Here is a 23,900-nt window from a genome sequence, read left to right as displayed (position 1 = left end):
AGACCAACAATTTAACCCTTGGCCGGTGGCGTTGAGAAACAAAGGATAAAATCAATAATGAAACCGTATCGTTTTCTCAATACGTTCGAGCATGTCACGACTGAACCGTAAATCACCCTCGAGATTGTTTCCTGCTGGGGTCGGCCACACGTGCTGTCAGTCTACCATTAACCTTACAGTTGAATATTCAGAGTCATTCCCATGAGATTAGGCCCGCATCTTTCTCTCTTTCCAGCTGCTGCTGGGTCACTGCCGAACGCCCGTCTTGCTGATGTGTCGGTCACACAAACACTTATATGCAACATGGATCCAGCCCACACAGGCAGCGACCTGCTTCGGTTTACTCACCCTTTTGCCCTCTTTCCCTGGTGGTCCTGGTTGACCGGGCAGGCCAGCGTCTCCCTGGGGATGATGGGTAAAGGATCAGGGTTTCAGTTCTCTAAAAGCATTGCAGTGCATAACGCAGGCGGGTCTGGATTTAAGTTTCCACCTGTCCTTGGTCATTAATGCTCTCAAAAATGTGATTACATCCAGAAGCAATATTAATGTTAAATATGAGGACATAGCAGCTGGCTCTGCCTGGATGGGTTTACATGCCAGAGCTTACTAAAGTGCTGAGAGACAGATGTTCAAGCGGCATGTTCACAGCTCATGGTTGAACTTTATTAAGGAAGGCAAAAAAATAAAATGATTGAATAAATTCATGAAAATGCTGCTCAAGCGCTTACCTTTTCTCCAGGAATTCCTGGGGGACCCTGCACACACAAAAAAAGAAATACAGATTCTCTGAATGCATTTTCAAATCATAAAAATCTGTCTCTATTTAAGCAACATTTTTAGGCAAAGCTTTGTTATCCTAATCTATCTTTGCACTGTTGTTCAAAAGTTTGGAGTCTGTAAGATGTTTCTGAAAGAAGTCGCTTTATGCTCACAAAATCTGCATTTATTTGAGAAATTATAGTAAAAACAGGAAAATTCTGATATTATAACAATTTAATTATTTTCTATTTTAATAAAATTTTAAACGGAATTGATTTTGTGATTTTCAGCAGTCATTATTTCAGTCTTCAGTGTCACATGATCCTTCAGAAATTATTCTAATGCTGATTTAATGGTCAATATATATATTTTTTTTGTGGAAACCATGATACTTTTTTCAGGATTATTTCACAAACAGACAAAAAACTAAAACAAAACCCAGCATTTATATAAAATATATATTTTTGAAACATTTAAATGTCTTTAACTTTTGATCAGTTAAATAAAACTGCCGAATAAAATAATTTCTTAATATACAAAATCTCAAACTTTTGGATGCTAGTAAATACAAAAATATATTTTATAAAGTCACTCATTAAATTTGGAAATGCCAGTGTTTGCAACAAAGTAAAAATAAGTTTTGGGTAAAATTAGGTTTAAGTTAAGTACACGACATGCTGCCACCATATACTCAGAACATCATATTTTATGTTGTCTGTGAACATGAAATATACAACACAATGCTGTCTTTCAGTAAATATATTCAGAACTAGATAGGAGAGACGGATCACAATTTTTAATACACAAGTTACTTATAAATTTTGACAAAATAGCCAGCTGAAATTTCTCTTTAAAAACACACTGGATATAACACAACAGGCTTTCCCTATGAATCATGAAAAAAAATCTGGGAAAATCCAGGAAAAGGTGGATATCAGTAGTAAAGTGCTGCCTTACAAGCGCTATAATACAATTTTCCAGAAAAATCTGACAAATTGGCACTGTTACATGTAGAGTTTTAAAACAAAAAAAACAAATGTATTTTTACCTGGTCCCCTTTTTGAGCTTGCTGCTCAACCTAGGAGAAAGCAGAAGACAGAATTTCATTCGTTTCATCAAACAAAGCCAGCAATTAAGTTCAGCTGTTAACACTGTTAGAACAAAGGTCAGAAGCACATATCATTACAGTACATGACCCATTGAAAGCACAAACCGCATGACCAGTCACATACAAACAAGACACGCACAGACAGCCTTTCAGATGCAGAGTAAAACAGTGTGGTGTCAACTTTCTGCTGGCATCCTCGAAAATACTGACACATCTTAGAAACAGCTGCAAAAATAGCCATTCACTCCTTGTGTTCGGTGAAAGTCAGAGAACAAGAGCTGTAAAGCCTCCTAAAACTGTCAGAATGTAACAGGGGAGAGACGGCCCGTGATGTTAGAGGTCGTAAATAAGAGCGAAGGATGTCTACAACATCAACACCCATATAATATAAAAACCTGAAACGTAAAATCAAACATGTCGGCTACATGCTATTTGTTTAAACATCAAGAATTTCAGCCGCTAAAGCTTGTTAGATGTTTTTGTCTTGTACGATTCGACTACAAGAGGGAGCGGTGATATGGCAAGCGTGTTGTCGTCTCTCACGTTTGAATCCCTGGTATTCCTGCTTGTCCTCATAAAATGTAAAATTAGCATAAGTAAATAACTGTTATGCCCTGATATAGTTCCGCTGGGGTTGGTTTAATATTTATGTTACATAAAGGGCAGGAGCTGCAGTACTATATCCTTACACACAAAGAACATACATCCCATTCTGTTGTCTTATGAGAAGTGGTGGATGTGTCCCTCATATAATGTGTGGAATTATTAGCTCTCTACTTGCAGGACACGTCTAACCTTCAGTCTGTCCACACTGCTGCTGGTCGCCCCTGACTGAGCATATGTGGGCTCTTTATTTATTTGCTTTAGTGGAAGATAAAGAGCGTGAATGCAGTATTTTCAGTATTAAAATCAACATGAAACATTGCTTACAACACATTTTACAATACTGCTGGTCAAAAAAATGTTTTTGAAAGAAGTCTCAACAAAATTGCATTTATTTGGTCAAAACACCATACAAATATTGTGAAATATTATTGTAATTTCAAATAACTTTTTTCTATTTTAAAATAGTTCAAATGTGATGCAAAGCTGAATTTTCTGCATCAGTACTCCAGTCTTCAGTGTCTTATGATCCTTCAGAAATCATCCTAATATGCTGATATGGTGATCCTGACACATTCTTATTAAAATCAATGTTGAAAATAGTTGTGTTGGGTTGTTTAATATTTTAGTGGAAACTCTGATTATACATTTCTGATTAATAGAAAGCTCAAAAGAAAAGCATTTATTTGAAATAGAATTTATGGTAACATCTTAAATGCCTATACTGTCACTGAATTTAATACAGCCTTACTGAAAATATTAATTGCTTAAAAAAAAAAAAACGTAGTGCACTTTTGAACTTAATCAGATTTATTACAGACTAAATCAGCAAGTAAAATAATAAAAAAGTGTTATATGCTTCATCAGGATCATAGTGGCCATACTCAAACGGAGCTGAAGGTGAGGTTAATAAAAGTCATTCTTTCTCAGCTTTGAAACTGTTTACCTGTCTTTCTTAGTCTATAAAGATTGTTTGTATCATTTACACCCTGCTTGAGCACCTTTCTCACATCTGTGTCAGCAATTAGTAGTGTTAACCATTTCCTAAAACCTTAGCAATGACTCTCCATAAATCTCATTTCAGTGCTTAATGCATATCATTAATAATGCAATTTCATTTAAAAATAGTCAGTTTTACATTGAGCTATGAACTAACATGCAGTGTTGCTGTAGGATGGAACGAGATGCGTACCGAGTGTGTTCCCGGACCTGGCGGGCCTGGATCCCCCTGCAACAGAAATACGAAATTCAGAGGAGTGAATACTGCACAAATAAAAGCAAATCATCTAAACAGCAGCATTTTGTTCCTAAAATATCCAGAGATGAGTAAAGGATAATGTACAGTTAACACACCTTTGGCACATTATAAAGCAGGTCTATTTATATACAGTAGTCTGTTTATGATCAGCTTAACTGTATAATATCCCACTTATTACACAGTTTAGTGGCAATTAAATAAAAATATCTGACCACACATTTCTGTGACTGACCAATCAGAATCAGAATAGTTGTGCAATACTGAGAAATTATGCAAACCCAAATGTAAATAATTCACTTACAATAACCTGCACTATGGTTTTCTACTCCCTCCTATTTCCACATATTTATTCAGGGTAAGCTATTTTGGGAATAGTTCACCCAAAAGTGAAAATATTGTTCCACATTTGAACAAAAAACTCCTCCATGTTTTAAAGAAACATCTCCTCCCGTGTTCCTCAGAAGAAAGAAAGTCATACCTCAGAAGAAAGAAAGTTTGGAACGACACTCAAGACAAGGGTGAGTAAAGGATGACAAAAGTTTCATTTTCAGGAAAACGATTCCTTTAAGAATAATTCTGAGACATACCTGAAAAAAAATATCATAATAAAACGACCGGGCTGTTCCTATATCTGTGCTTATCTGCTCTTAAATGAAGGACTTTCATATATTCAAGGTTATGAAATACAAGCGGAGACATCAGTTTAAGTCAAAACCCCTTGACAAAAACAGGCAGAGCCTTCCTCAAATTCAATTTAAATCCACAGAAACTCCACAAAGTTTGCAGAAATATAAAGTTGTGAACACCTAAAGCTGGCCCGTTTGAAGATATTCCGAGTCATTCTATGTTTGAAGAGCGTGACGTGTCTTTCCGACTGTCAGTTTCAATCCGAACTAACGGTTTTCCTCCCTCCCTCTGTCTGACTGGGAGATGAGATGAAAAGAAGCTGGTTATTCTCTGCTCCAACGCAGAGGAGCTCATTAGAACTTCAAGGCTTGAAAACACTGCATGGACAATTACACGTGCACGCAGGCAAACAAAGAAACTCAATACTGTAAAAGACAATGGGTAATATGGCAGCTAATTAGCGAATAACATTTGATCCATTGTTTGGAAAGCAGTCCCGCTGTGGTCTGTGTGTGTGAACGCGTGTGTCTGTGTGCATGGGGGGGGGTTGAGGAATCAGATATCAGAGTAAGCTCTATTCTACATTCTGTTTCATTGAAGTCACATTTTCCCTGCTGTGAAGGTCTGCCTAGATGAGCTGGAAATTCTGGAAGGCATTTTAAAGGAAAGTTCCAGATTAAAGACGACTCATGTTCTACCAACAGCATCTGTGACGTGGTCCATTACCACGGAAAATAATGTGTTTGTGAAAACAAACAAAAAAGATGTTTACAGTACATTGATGCACTTAAAACAAAAGCGAAGGCATTGCACTGGAACTTAAAGCAAACACTGCAAAAAAAAAAAAAAAGTTTCCAAATAAGTATTTTGCACTGTCTTCCAGTAGAAAGATGTTTTTTGTACTTGAAAACAAAATCTGAACAAGACATTCTCTGATCATTTATTCAGTTTTTTTTTATTTATTTTAAGTGAATTAAATTTTTATTTTAGCAGACTGGCTAAATGTTTTTAAGCATAAATATAAATTAAGGAGATTTATGAAGACGTGTTCTTCGATTTTGAAACCCTCTGGGATGCCTTAATCATTTTAAATGCTTTAATATAAATATATTTGTTCTTTGTTTTTACAAAATAACTGAAATTCATATCTGTGTTAATTGAAAGCATGCCACAGATCCTGCAAATAAGAGATGAACCTGTTCACAATCTGAAACATTCCTTTAATATTTACACACAATCAGTTACACTACATCTTTGTGTTCTCTATTTGTTCTCACAGAGTACATTATGGTTTTCCCGGTCACTACAAATGTGACTTCCAGTAATAAAATTGATTTTCACATCCCACAAAATGGAGCAGCATTACATGTGCCTGATTTACAGAGGCATTTACTATATGCTACACACAGCACGAGCAATATAAGCTACATGATCAATGATTGCATGTTTCCTTGTACCATCAGCGGTCATGGTTCTTAAAAGGATTTTAGTAAATTAATATCATAATATAAAAAGGATGCCTTTACATTCCGCAACCAATAATTGATTCAAACAGTTACTGAGGTGACAAGGTATGCGTTCACTCTTGGCTGAGATATTGATCTATATTATATACAGTATATGAAATATATGGCTCGTGAACGACATACTAAAGTTTGATGTTGAAACTCACATCTCAGGTTCTGGTCTTGTGCACATAGCATGTTAAATCAGTGTCGACAAACAGGAGTCATTCTTATAAAAATGTGTCATCTGTGCCCCATTTATGTCCACATGGATTACTACTGATATAAATCAACAGGAAATTAAACTACACATCATTATTAGAGACACATTTGATATTTTTTATCTTGACATGAGAAATTTAACTACTTCAAAAGTTTATTTAAAAAAAAAAAAAATTTTAAAAACCCCAGACTTTTGAATATTAGTGTAACTTTTTTCCTCAGAATATCAGCCAATGTGTTTTAGGCAGCTTCTTATGAACTGCAAAACTCATGTTCGTCACTCACTATGCAGACATTTCCTCCTTTAAATTCTGTAGTTTGACCTTTCTGATGTTATATTTTGAGATCTAAGAAATAACTATTGACATTCTGCAAGGCTGTCATCACATATTTATGATTGGATGGGTTGCAGAAACTGCCACTGAGAAACCAATATCTTGACCGCTAATCTGAATATTGGTCTGGAGGAGTCTCTGGTAGTAATGGCCTGGCCCTGAGATGAGAAAAATATGAATTCTAGAAAGTTTAGCAGTGACATTTTCTAACTTTAAAATGTTAAAGGATAAAAAAAAAAAGAACCTTGAAAATGTTCAGGCAAGTATGACTCGCATATGTAGACCTCTGTGGCTTTCTATATACTGCATAGAAAAATTCTGGAAAGCTCACTGACTGAAAAACACCCCTAAGATCATAGAGACTCTGCCTCTATCTCTCTCTGTGCTACAGTTTGTAAAGGTTGGTACAAGAAATCAAACTTGCAGGGCGACTTACTTTATCACCTTTGAGACCAGGTAGGCCTTGAGGTCCAGGATCTCCTTTCAAACCCTGAGGAGATACAAAGAACAAGAACCAGTTTAATCACAGAGTCCGGCTCCTCACAGCATCCTTACAGAACAACTTAGGGGAAAATCTTTCCTGTCAGTAGACAATGCATCAGTTTGACTTCCCCCAAGTTAGGAATTCAGCAGAGAGCTGCTCCAGCCATCATATAGAGAAAAACATGTCAGTGAAGCACAGCCACTTATCTCACTGATGGCGAGAATGAGTGTCTCAAGGTGTTGAGATGGCCTCATTTAAATGACAAATCTGTTTTCTCACTTCTGTGCTTTTTAGTGAATGATTTGCACAAAATTGCACACCCTAAATATACACACAAAACCACACACTCGTTTTCTCAAGCCTTGCGGCTGGTGCCGGGATTAGAACTCCCATCACCTGCCTGCCAGGGCTTTGTGAGAGGGAATCTGATTCGAGATAAGGCAAAACCACAGGCAAAGTCAAAACTGCTAGTGCTAAAAAGCAAAAGAGAGAGGACATGGGGGGGGGGGGGGGGGTACAAGAAGGTGAGGGAGGGAAAACCGGCCGAGCAGAGGTGGCTGATAAATGAGGCCTGACATGTATCGACAGGCTAAATTTACAGCGGCTCTTGTTAGGTGTGACACATCAAGACCGGCAGCTACACAGAGAGAGATTTCTGAAATAAGTCAGAAGGTACTTAGAGAGATGGGAACGCTAGCCCTCAAAATACAACAATTTGTCTTAGTTAAGCTTTCGAGTGAGACTATTAATACTGAATTATATCAGGGCCAGATGAGTGGATCACCCTTTTCTTAATAATGTCTCCAAGTTCATGGATAGAGATGCAACTTATTTACTCTTATGATGGCGAGGCTTGTCAAGACAGTTGAGTGAAACTTGGGACCGAGAACACTAATCTGGAGCCCTTCTCCATAAAACAAGATCAATACAAATATGATGCGTAAATCTGGCAAGCCTCCTTTTGCATCAGCTGTCTTACTATGAGACTCTTTTTTGTGAAAATGATGATCGTGAGGCTTTATAAAAAAATATATGATTATTGTATTTGAATATTTTAGTCATGTAATTTTAGCTGTTCCTATTCACTTGCGCTCTTCTGAACAATGGCCAATAAAACTGCAAGTTACACTTACTAATTTGGACCATGCTTAATAGAATAGAATATGAAAATAAATACATATAAAATTAAATAAAAGCAATAAAATCCAAACAAAAAATAATACACTAAAACAAAAAAGTTAATTAACATAAAAATAACTAAAAAAATAAATAATAAAAAAAAAATTAATAAATAAATAAATATATATATATATATATATATATATATATATATATATATATATATATATATATATATATATATATATATATACATACACACACACACACACACACATTACATTAAATGTAATTAAATTAAAATAAAAAAACAACATAGCTGCTTCCAATAGATTAATATAAAAAATTAATTTAAAAGAAAATACATAAAGTACATAAAATATATTATTATAAATATAAATTAAAAATGTCAAATTACTTGTCCAACTCACATGCAACACTCTTCATGTGACAGAGTTGTCTCCTACAATTTAATACATTTGTTGCATAATGCCTATTATTTCACACTATTTAAAGAAAATGGGCAGTATGCACTGTATACTTGCAGTGTTCGGCAAGTTAGCGTTCCATTTTCAACATGTCCTCCATCCAGCGAGCGATTACTTTCTACACCTATCGTTTCCCGACCCATCTTTGGCTGAGGCTATCAAAGACAGATGCAAGAATCTGCACTTGATCAGGATTGCAGTACTGTGAAAACGTAGGTGAAGGGAAGCTCGCATTGGGATGGCATGATGGAGGTTAGACCTCAACCGCTCTTAAATTATGTATTTTCAGAGGGGTCTTTGGAGAGAGCACTCCCGTCCTGCTTTCAGCACAATCTAATGACTCCTTGAGGGAACCAGTGCACCTTTCCTTTGTTGTCCCACCTCCCCAAGAGCAGCCCCAGTAAAGAACAGCTGCATACGCCCTTTTCAGAGGGACTTGATTTGAGCACCAGGCCTACAGGCTGTTCTGACCTCGGAGGATGGAGAGACTGACTATAGCCTCTGCTCGCCCTGGGCATTTCAACACGAGCAGGGAGGTGAAGGATGGGTTAAAATCAGGGCTGTGTCCCTCTCTCTGTCTCGTAACGCCAGTGTGAGGTCAAAATGCCGCAGGGATCTCTGCTCACTTGCCTGATAATTATGTACTGCACAGCTCGTCCTGGCTGCAGAACAAGCCAAGTCACAATACAATCTGGCTTCTTCCCAATACAAAGGCACACACACACACACAGCGCTCCCAAGAAGTTTTTGGACACCGTAGCAGCACTTAATATATGAATATCATCACATCAGATTAAATATTAAATCAAGAGGCTTTGATTATGTTTTAAAGAAATATAGCACAACAAAAACATCTTTCTATGGAAGCAGGGGCCTGTTTCATAAAAAAAGTTTACCAAATAAGCCAGACTTCTCTCAGTCTCACTTATTTTGAACCAAATCAACTGACAATGTGTCAAACTAACTGAAATAAACCTGGCTTATTTGGTAAATTTGTTTTATGAAACAGCCCCCAGGTTTCTAGAACAACTGGGGCCTGTTTCATAAAACAAGTTTACCAAACAAGCCAGCCTTATTTCACTTAGTCTTACTTGTCAGTTGTTTTGGTTCAAAATAAGTCAGACTAACTGAAATAAGGCTGGCTTGTTTGGTAAACTTGTTTTATGAAACAGCCCCTTGTAAGACTTCATACAACAACTCAAAACAAAACACAAAAACACCAAAAATAAATAAATAAATAAAACAAAAACCCAAACAGACCAAACTAAATGACCGAAAACAAATGAAACCAGAAGGAACCAAATGAAGCCGAACCAAACCAAACCAGATGAAACCAAGTAAACCTAAAAACCTAAACAAACCCAGATGAACAAAATTGAACAAAACCAAACCAAACAAAATTAAACAAAACTGAATGAAGCCAGAAAAAAAAGCAAAAAAGCAATCACATTGACACCATTTGTTTAAAATAATAAAAGTTAAGCTTTAGTATACATTTGTTTGGATGCCAGTTGATTCAGTATTTTATTAAGAGTGATTTAAGTATCCAAAGTGTGGAAATCTGGCTAATGTAAGCACACAGATGTTTACAGACATAAACATTCACAAACATAATAAACATTCTACAACACCTCAAATACACATTTAATGTGCAACTGATTTCCACAGATTTTTTTCAGCTGTTGGTTGAGATCAAATTTAAATTAAAATGAACACAACCCATCTCAGAGGCATGCAAGTTTTAAGCAGAGAGAACTGTTGATATGCTGAATGGCAGGCCTTCAAAGACCTTTGGAACAAGATCCAGTGGAGTAACTAAGATATCTCAAGCTCTGGCCACAAATGCCAATGGGGTTACGCCAGGAAATGCTTTTTGTGAGTTTCCATTTGCTCAGCGATTCATTGCTACAAACGTTTGAAGTAGTAGAGCTCAGGATGATACTATCTGAATCAAACTTTCACTAAGGAAAACATGCTGAGCTGCTTCATTACGAATTGGAATTTGTCTATCATAAATCTCACTGAACTCTACATTTCAAATAAAGATTTTAAGTATGTCATATGAAAAATTCTTTCTTCTGCTAATCGAGTACTGAAAAACAAATTTGCATCTTTTCATAGCTCAGGACATCTAAATTAACGCTACACGTAACCTGTCATATCCTGAAGGATAGTGTAACTAACATGCAATATTATGCTCTGAGCGTCTCAACGGACAAGTGATACATGTCATCATGCACATTCCTTTCGAAGCAATCTCATGTAACCCCTGTGGCCCTCAGATATCAGGTATTGACTTTAAAAGACTTAAATTAGTCAGCCATTAGAACGAACTGAAGTGTGGTGACTCTGAATAATGCCATATGTCTTGAGGTACAGTAGATTAATCAAATTTCTTACATCTTTCCCAGGTGATCCCACAGGAACAGCTCTCCGGCTGCTGCAGTTTCACCCTTGCAATCAGAGTAATGACACACAGCATCAAAACGAACACTGAATCTACAGCGCTGTGGCAAAAGAAGTGACATTCTAGCAGAGTTGTGGCCTTGCCGTCTGAATTGAGTGTGATGAGACAGAAAGACTAGGTGCCACAAAATACTACCAAGACAACAAACAGACAATTTATGAGATTAATAGAAGAATCAGATCGATATTTCATATGCAGTGTCCTCGCCACTTGTAGACAACAACAATCACGCTGCAAAACTAGTTTGATTCACAAACGGATTATTCATATGAGCTAGTTCTTTTAATCAAAAACACTTACAAATCAGTTATAAATACATAATTTAGCAGTATGAATCATTTAAATGACTAACTCGGTGACTCATTTGGACAATTCTTGACTAGAAAGGAATCTTGAAAAAGGAACTGAGAACTTATTTTGCTTGACCATATTTTAGCAGCACATTAGGAGTTTAAGAGGCAAAAGTTGCAGTTAATACTAAGAATTAGTGAGAATAGAGATCTTAAAATAAAGTGTGACCATATATATTAATATGTGCTTTAATAAATAGGCAATATGCTAATAATATATAATAAGAGTTTTATATATCAATTACTATATATTAGATGTTATCTACAAAATAATTTAATTTAATAATAGTTTTGAATTTAATAATTTTAATATAATAATAGTTGCTAAAGTATAGCAGTTATAATTAGACAGTATATATATAAAAAGATGCTTCAAATTACATTGCACATAAATTATTGAAAAGCTACAGCATAGAAGGTTAACAATTTCTGAACCCAGTTATATGATGTGTAGTTAAAGGTATCTGAACCACAATTTTCATAAAGCTTCATGTTCTATACAGTATATAATATGTATCCTGAACTAAATTAGGGTATTGTGTATCCTATATCTGTTTGCACCAGCTTTGCTTGTGTACGTTTTTAACACTGGAAAAGTTGAACAACTATCTACATGCAGATGCAACAAAATCAGTGCACATGCACATTAGCGGTCTGGCTGTCTGAAATCAACATGCTGTACAAAACAAGGCTACAGCTCAATTAATGTGTGATTTGAAAGTGCTTTCTACTTAAGATAAGAGTGGAAACTGGAAAGTTCTGACTTTTCAACATCAAGGCCAATCATATTTAATGAGGGAAGTTTGGAAAATGTCTCCATTATGTTAAGAAAATGCAGCAGATTTTCAAAGAGCAGTTGAAGGTGGCTTTGTTAAAGGCAAGTTTAGGCAAGGCAAGTTTATTTATATAGCACATTTCATACACAATGGCAATTCAAAGTGCTTTACATGAAAGAAAGTAAAATAGTCAAAAATAATCATATTAATAATAATAATAATATTGATCACAGAAAAAAAAGTAATCATAATAAAAACATATATTCTCAAGCTTTGTTGAAACTCTTCCGCATTAAGTGAGCAGGAAAAAAAAACCCTTCCAAAACACCCTGTACTTACTTTGACCATCATATCTGACTTATTCGCTAAAACTCGGGGCGTGCCCCTGTCTGTAATGGTAGGAATTTATAGTTGGTAGAGCAATTCACGACTCATTTCTCAACGTCTCACATTCTCTCTGTATTTATACCTTCAAATGCACTAATTGCCTCTAGGGTTCTTAGTGCCTTAGAGAATGCGGATTGTGCACATCTCTCAATTTATAGATGTGCACTCGTACACCTTTACACTTACAGGTGTACCTAAATTATGACACCAATTTTCTTCTGCTGGTGTCCCTCACTCATATCATCGCTCTCCCCCTCCTGCACTCCGTCCGCTTACAGACGGTCCCTAACCAGAAACAGAACAGATAAAGAGAGTTATCTGTTTTTGCATATCCACTCAAGCACGCCTTTTCAGAGGAAGTAACTCGAAAGTCTCAGCCGATGCTATCTACAAACCATCTGCCACTCATGTTTATGAAATAGCCATTCATTACAGCAGTAAGGATTTTCCCAAGGAAATATCAAAGTATTCTTTGTATCTCATATCTGATATTGCACACTCACATTCTTAAACAATTGCAACTCTCACACTGACGTCATGTAAATCCCACCACACCGAATTCACGCCTCTGCCCAGATTTCTCAACAAACCATGTAAAACACTGGCACAAAATGCTCATCTCACAGCTGTGAACTAAGAAGCGATGATACATGTCTATTTTCAATGTCTAGTAAGTGAAGCGGAGTAGGTTACATCTGCCATAAAGCATTTTTGGGGGGAAAAAAAAATATGAATGTATTTACAAAGATAAAGGACTGTTAACTATCAAATGCAAGCTGATGTCACTAATAAGACTTAATTATGTACAGAAATTTGTGTTCCACCAGATTCAAACCAAGTGTGCATATATTGTACATTAATGTGTTTATGTTTATTTATATTTGTTTTATGCATGCACATAAATACCCTCATGCTAATATTGATGAATGTGGATTATTTTAGAAAACTGAGCACATGCCTGCAGCTAGAAATTAGCATAATACAACCCAAACCATCTACATATAAAGGCTTTTTGCCCAACCTCTCTCTTTGAACAGCTATTTGTCATATATCGTTCTTGTTTTCAAAAACAGGCGGAGCAGAGTAGAACAGACTGAAGGGTGCCAAGATGCATTTTTAGATTTTTAAATTTAAATTTTAAATTTCACAGTCATTTAAAAATGCAAAACTCTTGGTTCAAGATGCTGATCAAAAAACAATGAAAACAACAGAAAAACACTGCTTACGCATCCGAAATTAAAACTAGAGAGTCAATTTTCAATAACACTTGAATGAGTATAATAATTTAATACAAAAAGTAAACACCAGTAAACAAACAGAGGAAGAAAGCATAATGGATCACAATGATTAGCGACCTCTACCAATAGCTGCCTCATTTCTACATTGCATTCAAGATGAACAACCAAACGAGAAGGGCCTCCTAAAGTAAACAATATGCTTTCATCAAGAGAACATGTAAACCAGATCTGACAATCTATACATTCATCCATGTTTTTGTACTGAAGCAGAAATCAGAAAGTTCTCTCTTACAATGAGCTAAAATCTCTTCACACCATTATATTATTTAGCAAGAACAGCAGTCTGGCAAAAGAGAGTTTATTTTCATATCAAAACTCAATCAGAATTGGCCACAATGGGTGTTGCTGAAACACTTTGATGGCCAGCTGAATGACATGGGAGGCTGTTCAGTCTAAACACACCCCCAAAAGTATGGCTAAATCTATCAGACGGGCTGTAAAACTGCCTGTCACCACAGCAATATAATCAAGGATGGGGCCACTGTACCCTTGCCAATGTCCCTGGCTGGAGAAAAAAAACTGACCGTCTCCAAAATAAAAGATGACAACCACTTGAAGTTTCAAGTTGTCCGGAAAAACAGGCATATGCAAGTATTCCAAAAGCAATGTGCTCCGCCCTGAACTATATTCTTGTATAGAAATACAACTATAAATGAAAAAACAAGAAATACCATAGAGAAGAAACCATGATCGCTTTTCAAAGAGCACTAGGTACGATATTTGTATTTATGTCCTGCAGTAAATGTCTGTGGAAAACGAGAATGCATTAAGTGTTGTTTTATAAGCCCATTAATGATTCACTGAGTTCATCTTTTCATCAAATATAGAATTGTACCTGTAATTCGGTGTAATGCTGACACTTCTGCACACATTTTCCACACAAAAACAGATATTGCTCTAAAATGTCCAAAAGAAAAGCTCAAGAAAAAAGCGTGAAAAAAAATTCAAATCATACATCTCTTTATACATTTATACAAAGTTTGCTAATCCAATTCTAAAGTGTTGAAGTCTTAAAATATTAACAAAACAACAAAAAAAAAACATTTTATAAGTATTCCTCCAAGAACTTGCTTTTATTAAACATTATGAAATAAGTCAAAATGTTTTTGTTTTTTTTAATTAAAGAAAAAATGAATAATAATAATAAAAAAAAAAAAAATCATCATAGCCGGGAGTCCTTGGATGATGTAACAGAATTTCTGTCTCTGACTGAACAAAAGATATGTCCCTTATAAGATTTCAAAACTCACATACAGTGCTCAGATCTAGCAAAACAAAGCAATATAAACTTCAATATAAAATACCCACATTTTATAGTTTTTATTCTTACTGTATCTCAATAGTCTCATTTGCTTCTAAAAAATATAGGACAACAGTGTCTTCTGTGAACTTACAATTGAAATAGATGTACCAGCATGTACTAAAGGATCAGATGTGCTTAATGGTCTAGCAGGTGAGGCTGACAGCTGCATGTTGGACCTCAGAAGACGCTAATATGTGACAGCAGTGAGAATGGCCAAGAATATGTGCACCTTGCTGAGCATTTGGTTTCTACAACATGTCACGACAACTCTTAGTTACATTTGATTCATTGGAGATCCAATCCAAACTATCTGGTCTCTGGTCCCTCAGTGCTGTGTAACAATGCAGCTTTGCACACTGCCAGTGGAAGTATCTAACTGTTCGGTACAGGGATGGGCAAAAAGAATGTGAGAACTGGCTGCCTTTCAATCTAGGAGTGTGAATTTAAAGTGAATTTGCAAATCTGCACAGGATGCCAAATTTGAATGTTAAAGTTGAATTCAGTGAAATTCACGGAATTCAGTACGTCACAACAGACGTACTTCATAGTTCAAATAATTTATCATTAATTTGGACCAAGGGGCTGTTCACACAGAACACGTATTGCACCTAAAAGCGCTCAGGAATGGTTTTTAAAGAAAGTGCAGCGCAGAATGCCTCCTCCGCCATGTTGCCGTCAAATAAAACAGTTGCTACTGTAAACAAAAGCTTGTGATGCTTGCCCTGCCTTCAGGGTCTTCTGATTGGTCCACTGTTTTGGAACTGACATTGATGAGCAGCACTGTGTGCAAAAGTTGAAATTCTTTTAACTTGACATGGCTTCTCAAAAATGCAACGCTTTAATAGACGTGAAACGTGAGCGCAACATTCATAAACAACTGTCTAGCATGTGTTTACATAGAAAAACAATGGAAAAGTAGTATTGGAATAGATAAACGTGTTCTGTGTGAACGGCCCCTAATTCTGCATTTTATACTCTGATATTGTAAAAATATTTTTTTTTTTACACAAGCTGACAAAAAAAACCCCTAACATCAATCATTTAAATTGCACCATATTGCACCACAAAATCTTCACCACAATGTTTTCAGGTAACTTAATATTCATAATATATGGACATCAAAACTGGAGTCTATAATAGATGATACATTTAATTAGAGCATTCAAAGAAATGCAATTCCACCATACACTGGACTAAAAAAAAAGTTAGGTAAAAATAGTGAGAGCCTTTTTGATAACTCTATTAGCATGTGCTAGTGTGATTTTGCTAACTAGCACTGAATTATAAAGATCAGAATGAATGAGCTGTTTATGGAAGCAAGTTGTGATGAGTGGGGTGGGATCATGGAAGATCATTGTCATAATTTTAAGCTCTACTAAATTCAATATTTTGAGGCAATAAGTTTCCTCAAATGTTTTGAGTAAACAAACTTTGAGTATTCTTAACTTATCGGGTTATACAGTGTAGTAATAGTTCTAGCAACATCTAGTTTACAGTGGATAATACTGGTTCGTTACTGTAGGCTACCCTGTTTGAGTGTTTACTAAAACAGCCTATTGTTCTCTAATGAGATTCAATTAAACTGTTTTAGTGGTTCTGCATCAGCTCATAATTACAGTTCGCTCTCTGTAATGCATAAAGTGCCACCACATGCTCTCCAGGGGCCAAAGAAACAGTCTCTCTCTCTCTCTTACTGTCTAGAAGTCAGTTGTGTTCTCTTTGGTCTGATCAAGGCGAGATGATTACGAATTGGACATTCTTAATTACAGCATGCTAAATTGCCCATCGGCATTAAGGGATCTATATATACACATGAATATGTATGCAGTTCATTGCAAACTCCTAACAGAGCTGCATTGGTTTCCAAGGCACAGCAAGTCTATGCAAATGGTTTGTTTATTTGCCTGTAACGCAATAAACGAATGTGGGAGAAAAGGGAACATTTGCTTTTTAGAAGTACTGACAGCATGAACCCAGACTCCACTATAGCAGTGACTTTGCAGCTAAATCAAATATTAATAGCACGAAATGGAAATCAGAATGTGAATTCTCCTTGCGTTCAAGGTGATAAACTGAAGCTGTTTACCTTTTCACCAGCAAGGCTCTGCCCTCCCGTCACCAGAAGAAAAGTAACTAGACTCACTTTTGAGGAAAGAAATTGTCCAGTGCTTTCAAGGCAATAAAAGAACAGTTTAGTTTAAGGAAAGCTTGTATTTTAAGTTTTGGATCTGAATAAATTTGTCAAATTAAGGAGGTGCGATTGAGAATGACTGAAGCTTACAATGCCAAGTTCATGGTTTTGAAAGTCTGCAGCAAAATGGAAGATAATTCAGGGCTTTTTAGACAAGTTTAACTGATGTCAAGTTTTTAGACAAGTTTATGACATCTTAAGAAAGTGAAAAGAACACATGAAAAATTGTGACTATTACTTAATGGATTACAGTGAACCATAACCCTGTGCCTATGATCGACATTATGGAAAAAAACACTAAAAGAATTCTGTAAAATACAGCACAGTGTACTATGTTAAAGGAACACTCCACTTTTTTAAAAATAGGCTCATTTTCCAACTCCCCAAGAGTTAAACAGTTGAGTTTTACCGTTTTTGAATACATCCAGCCGATCTCCGGGTCTGGTGGTAGCACTTTTAGCTTAGCTTAGCATAGATCATTGAATTGGATTAGACCATTAGCATCTCGCTCAAAAATGACCAAAGAGTTTTGATATTTTTCCTATTTAAAACTTGACTCTTCTGTAGTTACATCGTGCACTAAGACTGATGGAAAATTAAAAGTTGCGGTTTTCTAGGCCGATATGGCGAGGAACTGACCTCTCATTCCAACGTAATAATCAATTAACTTTGGTGCCGTACCGTCGGTGCAGCAGGCGTAATGATATGACGCAGCACCTGAAAATAGTCCCCAGCTACATCATAACTAGCTACCTAGCTGGGGACTACTTTCAGGCGCTGCGTAATATCATTGCGGATGTTGCACCCATGGTACAGCAGCAAAGTTCCTATAGAAGAGTCAAGTTTTAGATAGGAAAAATATCAAAACTCTTTGGTCATTTTTGAGCGAGATGCTAACGGTCTAATCAGATTCAATGATCTATGCTAAGCTAAGCTAAAAGTGCTACCGCCAGATGCAGAGATCGGCTGAATAGATTCAAAAATGGTAAAACTCAACTGTTTAACTCTTGGGGAGTTGGAAAATGAGGCTATTTTCAAAAAACGTGGAGAGTTCCTTTAACATGAACATCTTTTTCACAGGTGTTTAAACCGTAACTTCAATTACATATTAATTCATTGTGTCGTGTTTCAGAGTTGAAAGATGCCCATAAATGTAACGGAAAAGGTCATTTTCTGCCAGGAAATGATCAATTTCTTAAACTTTTTCTTTTTTTATTATTACACTAAACAAATTCTAAATTCATCTTTTACGCCAATAAAATGTACATGTTTAATTAACTTAATTTGGAGGCTGGTCTCAAATATTGTACATGTAATTAATCTGATTAATTAAAGTCTAATTAAAAACTTTTTAATATAAAATGTACAAAATACAGAGAGTTCAAAGTCTGAAATAATCTGAAAACATTAAACAATTCAATCTTAATGAGAGCGGTGGAAGAAAAAAGGAATTTCAATAGTGTTGCCCTGCAAACAAAAAATTATTTGAACTGAACAAAAGGCCACATTTTAGGACCTTAATATTTTGCCAGCCTAAACTCAGTCAGAGTCTTCTTAAACTTCACAAAAACTGTAAAGCCCATCTCTAGCAGCTACAGCAGTTCCAGTAAGTAATTCCCTTCAATCAAAGCCTTTTCTTCCACAAAGCAACTCTCCGATTAAGACTCCAGAAGTGAAGCTCAGTCCGATACAAAGCATGTGAAGCCATGAATCTGCAGACTTTGTCCCCTGTGGTCTGTCAGCATCTAATCCCAAACGACTGATGGAAAAGATCCCATCGCAGTAATCTGATTTCAGGTCTCTCAAGACACCCCAGGATAAAATAAACCTTTCTAGAAGATTATATGCATCTGGTGAAGATCCACTGGCAGACAAAAACACTCTGTCACAAAATGCCTCCTCAAACAGAACGGAGCAGCATTGTGAAGTGAGCTATATGTGAAGAACCATTTCAGACCAGTGAAAGAAACTCTATTTAGAAACCACTTGCTAGTTGTAAGATGCTATTCAAAGTCTTCTAGACAACCTATACTCTCCTCATCAATTTATAAATCAGCATTTATCCATACACTCACCTTGCTGTCAGACCATCCAGATCAGGAGAACCGGCTAAAGCCCTGACACCCTGAAGAAAGACGACTGACTTCATTTCCAGCAGAAAACACCAAATGCTGTGGCCATATCTGACAAATACAGCTCTCACTGTTCATTAGTGCCCAATAATAAGGGTTCTTGATGTGTAAATTGCCTTGAAATTTACAAGTCTGAAACGGAGAAGATTTGTATAAGAATAATTTGGTAATGATGTCTATCATAATCGAGGTTCATGGGCTAATTTTCTCTAGTGTTTTCTTAAAATTTACAACAGCAATAAAAGTCTGTGATATGCGTCCCTTCTGCTGCGAAGCTATTAGAAGCTTTTAAAACCTGCTTAACTTTATGTGACTTGTGAATCTCTCGATGGACACTTCAGCTTGGTTTCATATCCTAGTGAACTGCCTAGTGATATGTTTTACTTAAATATAAACTCATAAATGACTGATTTAGTAGACTGTACATTGGCAATTGTGTTACTCCACTCACCACACTATTGACTCCAGTGGAGCTTGATGCTACATATATGCAATTTCACAAATAATTACAAAAAAATGGCAAGTAACACGCTGAATTAAAGACTGAAATATTGTTATAAACCTTGTTCTATTAATATTATTTCTAACTTCGAAACCCCCACAATCTTTTTGTTACTTTTACACTGTAAAAAGATTTTTTCAGAGTTGTGAAATAAACTAAGATTTATTTTAAATACATTTTGCAAGATAATATTTCAGTGTTTCTACTTAATTTTCATATTCAATTAAACTTATTACTTGCCATTGTTTAGTAATTATTAGAAAAAATAATCAATTTCTGAGTTTTCACTGTATTCTAATATGCATACAACTTTATAACAAACTTGGTAAAACTACTATTTTATACCATTCAAAAGTCTGGGGTCAGGAAGTTTTTTTATTTGTATTTTTTTGAAAGAAATTGAATTTTTTTTATTCGGCAAGGATGCATTAAATTGTTTGAAAATGAATGTAAAGACATTTATAATGTTACAAAAGATCTTTTTTTTTTCTATTAAAAGAATCCTGAAGAAAAAATATTACTTAATATTAATACAAATATTAAGCAGCACAACTGATGTCAACATTAATAATAATAATAATAATACTTCAGCACCAAATCAACTAATTTGATTAATAATGGTATTTTAAAAATCATATTTGCCATCACAGAAATAAATTACATTCTAAAACATATTAAAATCGAAACAGCTATTTTAAATTGTAATTATATTTTACAATATTAGCAGCAGTGGTGAGCATAAGAGACTTCTAAAAAATGTTTTTTTTTATCTTAACGAGCCTGCTAACCTTTGAATGACAGTGTAAGTATTTTTAACAAGGAATTTCTGAAGACAATTCACAAGTATGTATAAAATCAACAGTTTTTCAACAGATTGTTTCTGCCAAGTTTTTCCAGTGCAATCTGGGATTGCCATATGCAAAGAATATTGGTTAAAATAAGGTATTTTTGAAGGCAGCACTAACATGAAGTCAGTAGGTGGTAGGTAGGTAAAGTAGGTAGATCACTAGTTTTGGTAGTGAAGTCACAGATTATTTCCACTTCTAGAGATGTTATTTTCAAGAGCATTTGTCTCACTTGTTTTGCACTACCAAATTTATTTCATGAGAACTTCATAACATCTGCAGAGAAACATCAGGCTTCATTTACCACCTGTCACACAGAACAGTGAAATTCACATAAATGTCTTCGCAATTTCTGCCGCTATGCTCCTAAAATGTGTTTATGACACCCCGCATCTTATGCTAAATCTTAACAGTGCGGTTTACAGACTGAGGACCTATTATTATCCATGAAGACACTGGAAAGAAACTAATGATAGACTAATGATTTCTCAAGCACGTTGAGATAATACAAATCTGTTAGTGTGGCATCCATCTTACAGCAAGATACAACCGAAAGCCTCCGTTAACACTCACACAACAGCGATGCCACTCAAAATGCCATACCTTCTCTTCTGGTGCAACGGCTAGTCTGTCTTTTCCTGAAGCCCCCTGGAGAAGACACGGCAGATGGGTGTGTTGGTGGACAATCCCGTATTGACACATTAAGTAGTGGATTTTGAGGTCTAGTGCTCTGAACTCCCGCAGCACCATTACAGCTGTCCGGGGCTCTTTGTAACACACTGGCCAGCAGCTGCAGAGCTGGATAATATTACTCGATAATTGGGAGGCTACAAGCTCTAGACCCACAGTAACCTTGTTTGACGTGCCTGAGAACATTAAAGTCAAGGTTAATAGAGTAAAACTACTGCAAGTCTGTGGTCCATGTGTACTAGCAGGGATATGCTGAGGGTGCCTTGGTTTTGGGATGTTGTCTTGAGCAGGGACAAATTACAATAGAAATACATATAAATAAAATACGTAAACTAATATACAAACTAAATGTAAATTAAATAAAAAAAAAAAATCTAACTGATATACAAACTAAAACAAATAACACTATGATATTTAGTAGTTTATGATTTTATTTATTAAATAAATTAAATAAAACAAACTAAAAATAAACACAATATACAAACTAAAATGAATAAAAATAATAAACAAATACAAAATAATATGCAAACTAAAACTAATAAATAAAGCCACAGTTCATGTATTGTACATGTAATTATTTTAGTTTGCATATTAGTGTATATTTGTTTTTGTTTTTTTATTTTAGTCTGTATATTATTTAGATTTTTTTAATTTATATTAGTTTAGTTGTTTTAATTTATATTAAAAAAATCCTACACTACTAAATTATATAATAGTTTTTATTATTGATTTTAGTTTTTATATTCGTTTTTATTTATTTAGTTTAATAAATAAAAATCATAAACTAACAAATAAGCCATAGTTCAAATATTTAATTATGATTATATTTATAACTAAAATAAAGAAACAATATGCCAACTTAAATAAACTATGATTTTATTTATTAGTTTGTTTTATTTATTTAAATATACAGAAAGAAAGAAAGAAAGAAAGAAAGAAAGAAAGAAAGAAAGAAAGAAAGAAAGAAAGAAAGAAAGAAAGAAAGAAAGAAAGAAAGAAAAAGAATATTCATTATAACAGCACTCACATAATTATTTTCTTAAATATAAAATTGCATAACTTAAATCACTGAAAAAAATATATATTATTAAACAGTGGAAATATTTCACTGTGTGAAGGGGAGAACTAATATAAAATAACAATATACATTTTTATAATATCAAAAACAACTTCCTATTTTATTATTAAGACATGGGGTCTATCAATCAAACCAGACCCACGCTGTCACTTTCACCTAAAAACAACCTTGAAACTCTCTAGATTTTAATCAGTTTACAAAGAATAATACAGGAGTATGATTTAATGAATTGTGAGGCCATTAAAACAACTACTCCAGTTCATGAATAATTCAGGCATGCCGGTTGTTCCTGAATTCAGGTTTGCTGCCCAAAAATCACTCATGTCATTTTGGTTTCTAGATGAATATTGGATTACAAGGAGAGAAAGCGAGCTCTTAGGGAGGCAGTGTGGTTAGAAAGTACATCTCCATAACAACAAAACCAGCCCAGGTAATTGCATTTTGGACGTGTTGTGCATTGGCTAGTATTGAGGATCTAGAAATGCTGGTTCACTCTGAACAGAACGCCTCATGCGATTAATCCCACTTCACTCAATCCATGAAACACGATTGAGACTGGCAATTTTCATCGCTGGGTAAAAACTCTTTCACGAGACACGTTCGAAGTGATCCACAAAAAGGGTTCTTGTGTAGGTCACTGCAATTAACCTTTGAGTGACATTCTGTGAGCTTAATAGCTCAGAACGCAGTAATGGTTGCACCCTTGCAAACTGGCAGCATTTTATACTCGCTTTCTCTTTTGGGGTTAAAAGGTGACCATGTTCACGGTCAAAGACTATGACTCTCTTTCTGTTTCAAATATAATTCACACCACTAATTTTTCTATTAAAGGAACACTCCACTTTTTTTGGAAATAGGCTCATTTTACAACTCCCCAAGAGTTAAACAGTTGAGTTTTACCGTTTTTGAATCCGTTCAGCCGATCTCCGGGTTTGGCGGTAGCACTTTTAGCTTAGCTTAGCATAGATCATTGAAGTGGATTAGACTATTAGCATCTCGCTCAAAAATGACAAAAGAATTTAGATAATTTTCCTATTTAAAGCTTGAGTCTTCTGTAGTTACATTGTGCACTAAGACCGACGGAAAATGAAAAGAACAAATGAACAAATGTGTTCCTTTAAAACACCTGGCTAGCGTGACCACGTTTTGAAATTGCACTTGAATTACAACATTATTAAGCTATTGGGCTGATTTATACAGCTCGTGTTTCATTTAATCTCATTTCAATTAATATAATTAGGTTAAAATACATAGTTTAAACAATTGTTTAAAACTGGTTAAAGTTGAAGCATACATTATGCATGCAAATTCAAGGTAACCATGAGAATCGTGAATGATTTATTTAAAAAAAACTATATATTAATAATAATAGT

The 23,900-nt window shown here is 35.3% G+C and overlaps 1 protein-coding gene across 1 annotated transcript in view; it reads right to left on the bottom strand.

Moving 5' to 3' along the window:
- The window catches only part of LOC306883921 (uncharacterized protein), a 146,087-nt gene that overhangs the window by 101,012 nt on the left and 21,175 nt on the right, over positions 1 to 23,900 (bottom strand). The window contains exons 10-14 of the mRNA XM_079439447.1: positions 6,854 to 6,907; positions 3,663 to 3,698; positions 1,808 to 1,837; positions 729 to 755; positions 349 to 402 (exon numbers count right to left, since the gene is read on the bottom strand). Of these exons, the coding sequence (XP_079295573.1) occupies positions 349 to 402; positions 729 to 755; positions 1,808 to 1,837; positions 3,663 to 3,698; positions 6,854 to 6,907 (201 nt within the window). The remainder of the gene's footprint in view (positions 1 to 348; positions 403 to 728; positions 756 to 1,807; positions 1,838 to 3,662; positions 3,699 to 6,853; positions 6,908 to 23,900) is intronic.

This window comes from Barbus barbus, assembly GCF_936440315.1.
Source record: "Barbus barbus genome assembly, chromosome: 18".
NCBI lineage: Eukaryota > Metazoa > Chordata > Actinopteri > Cypriniformes > Cyprinidae > Barbus > Barbus barbus.
This window is presented reverse-complemented; position numbering and strand designations above follow the sequence as displayed.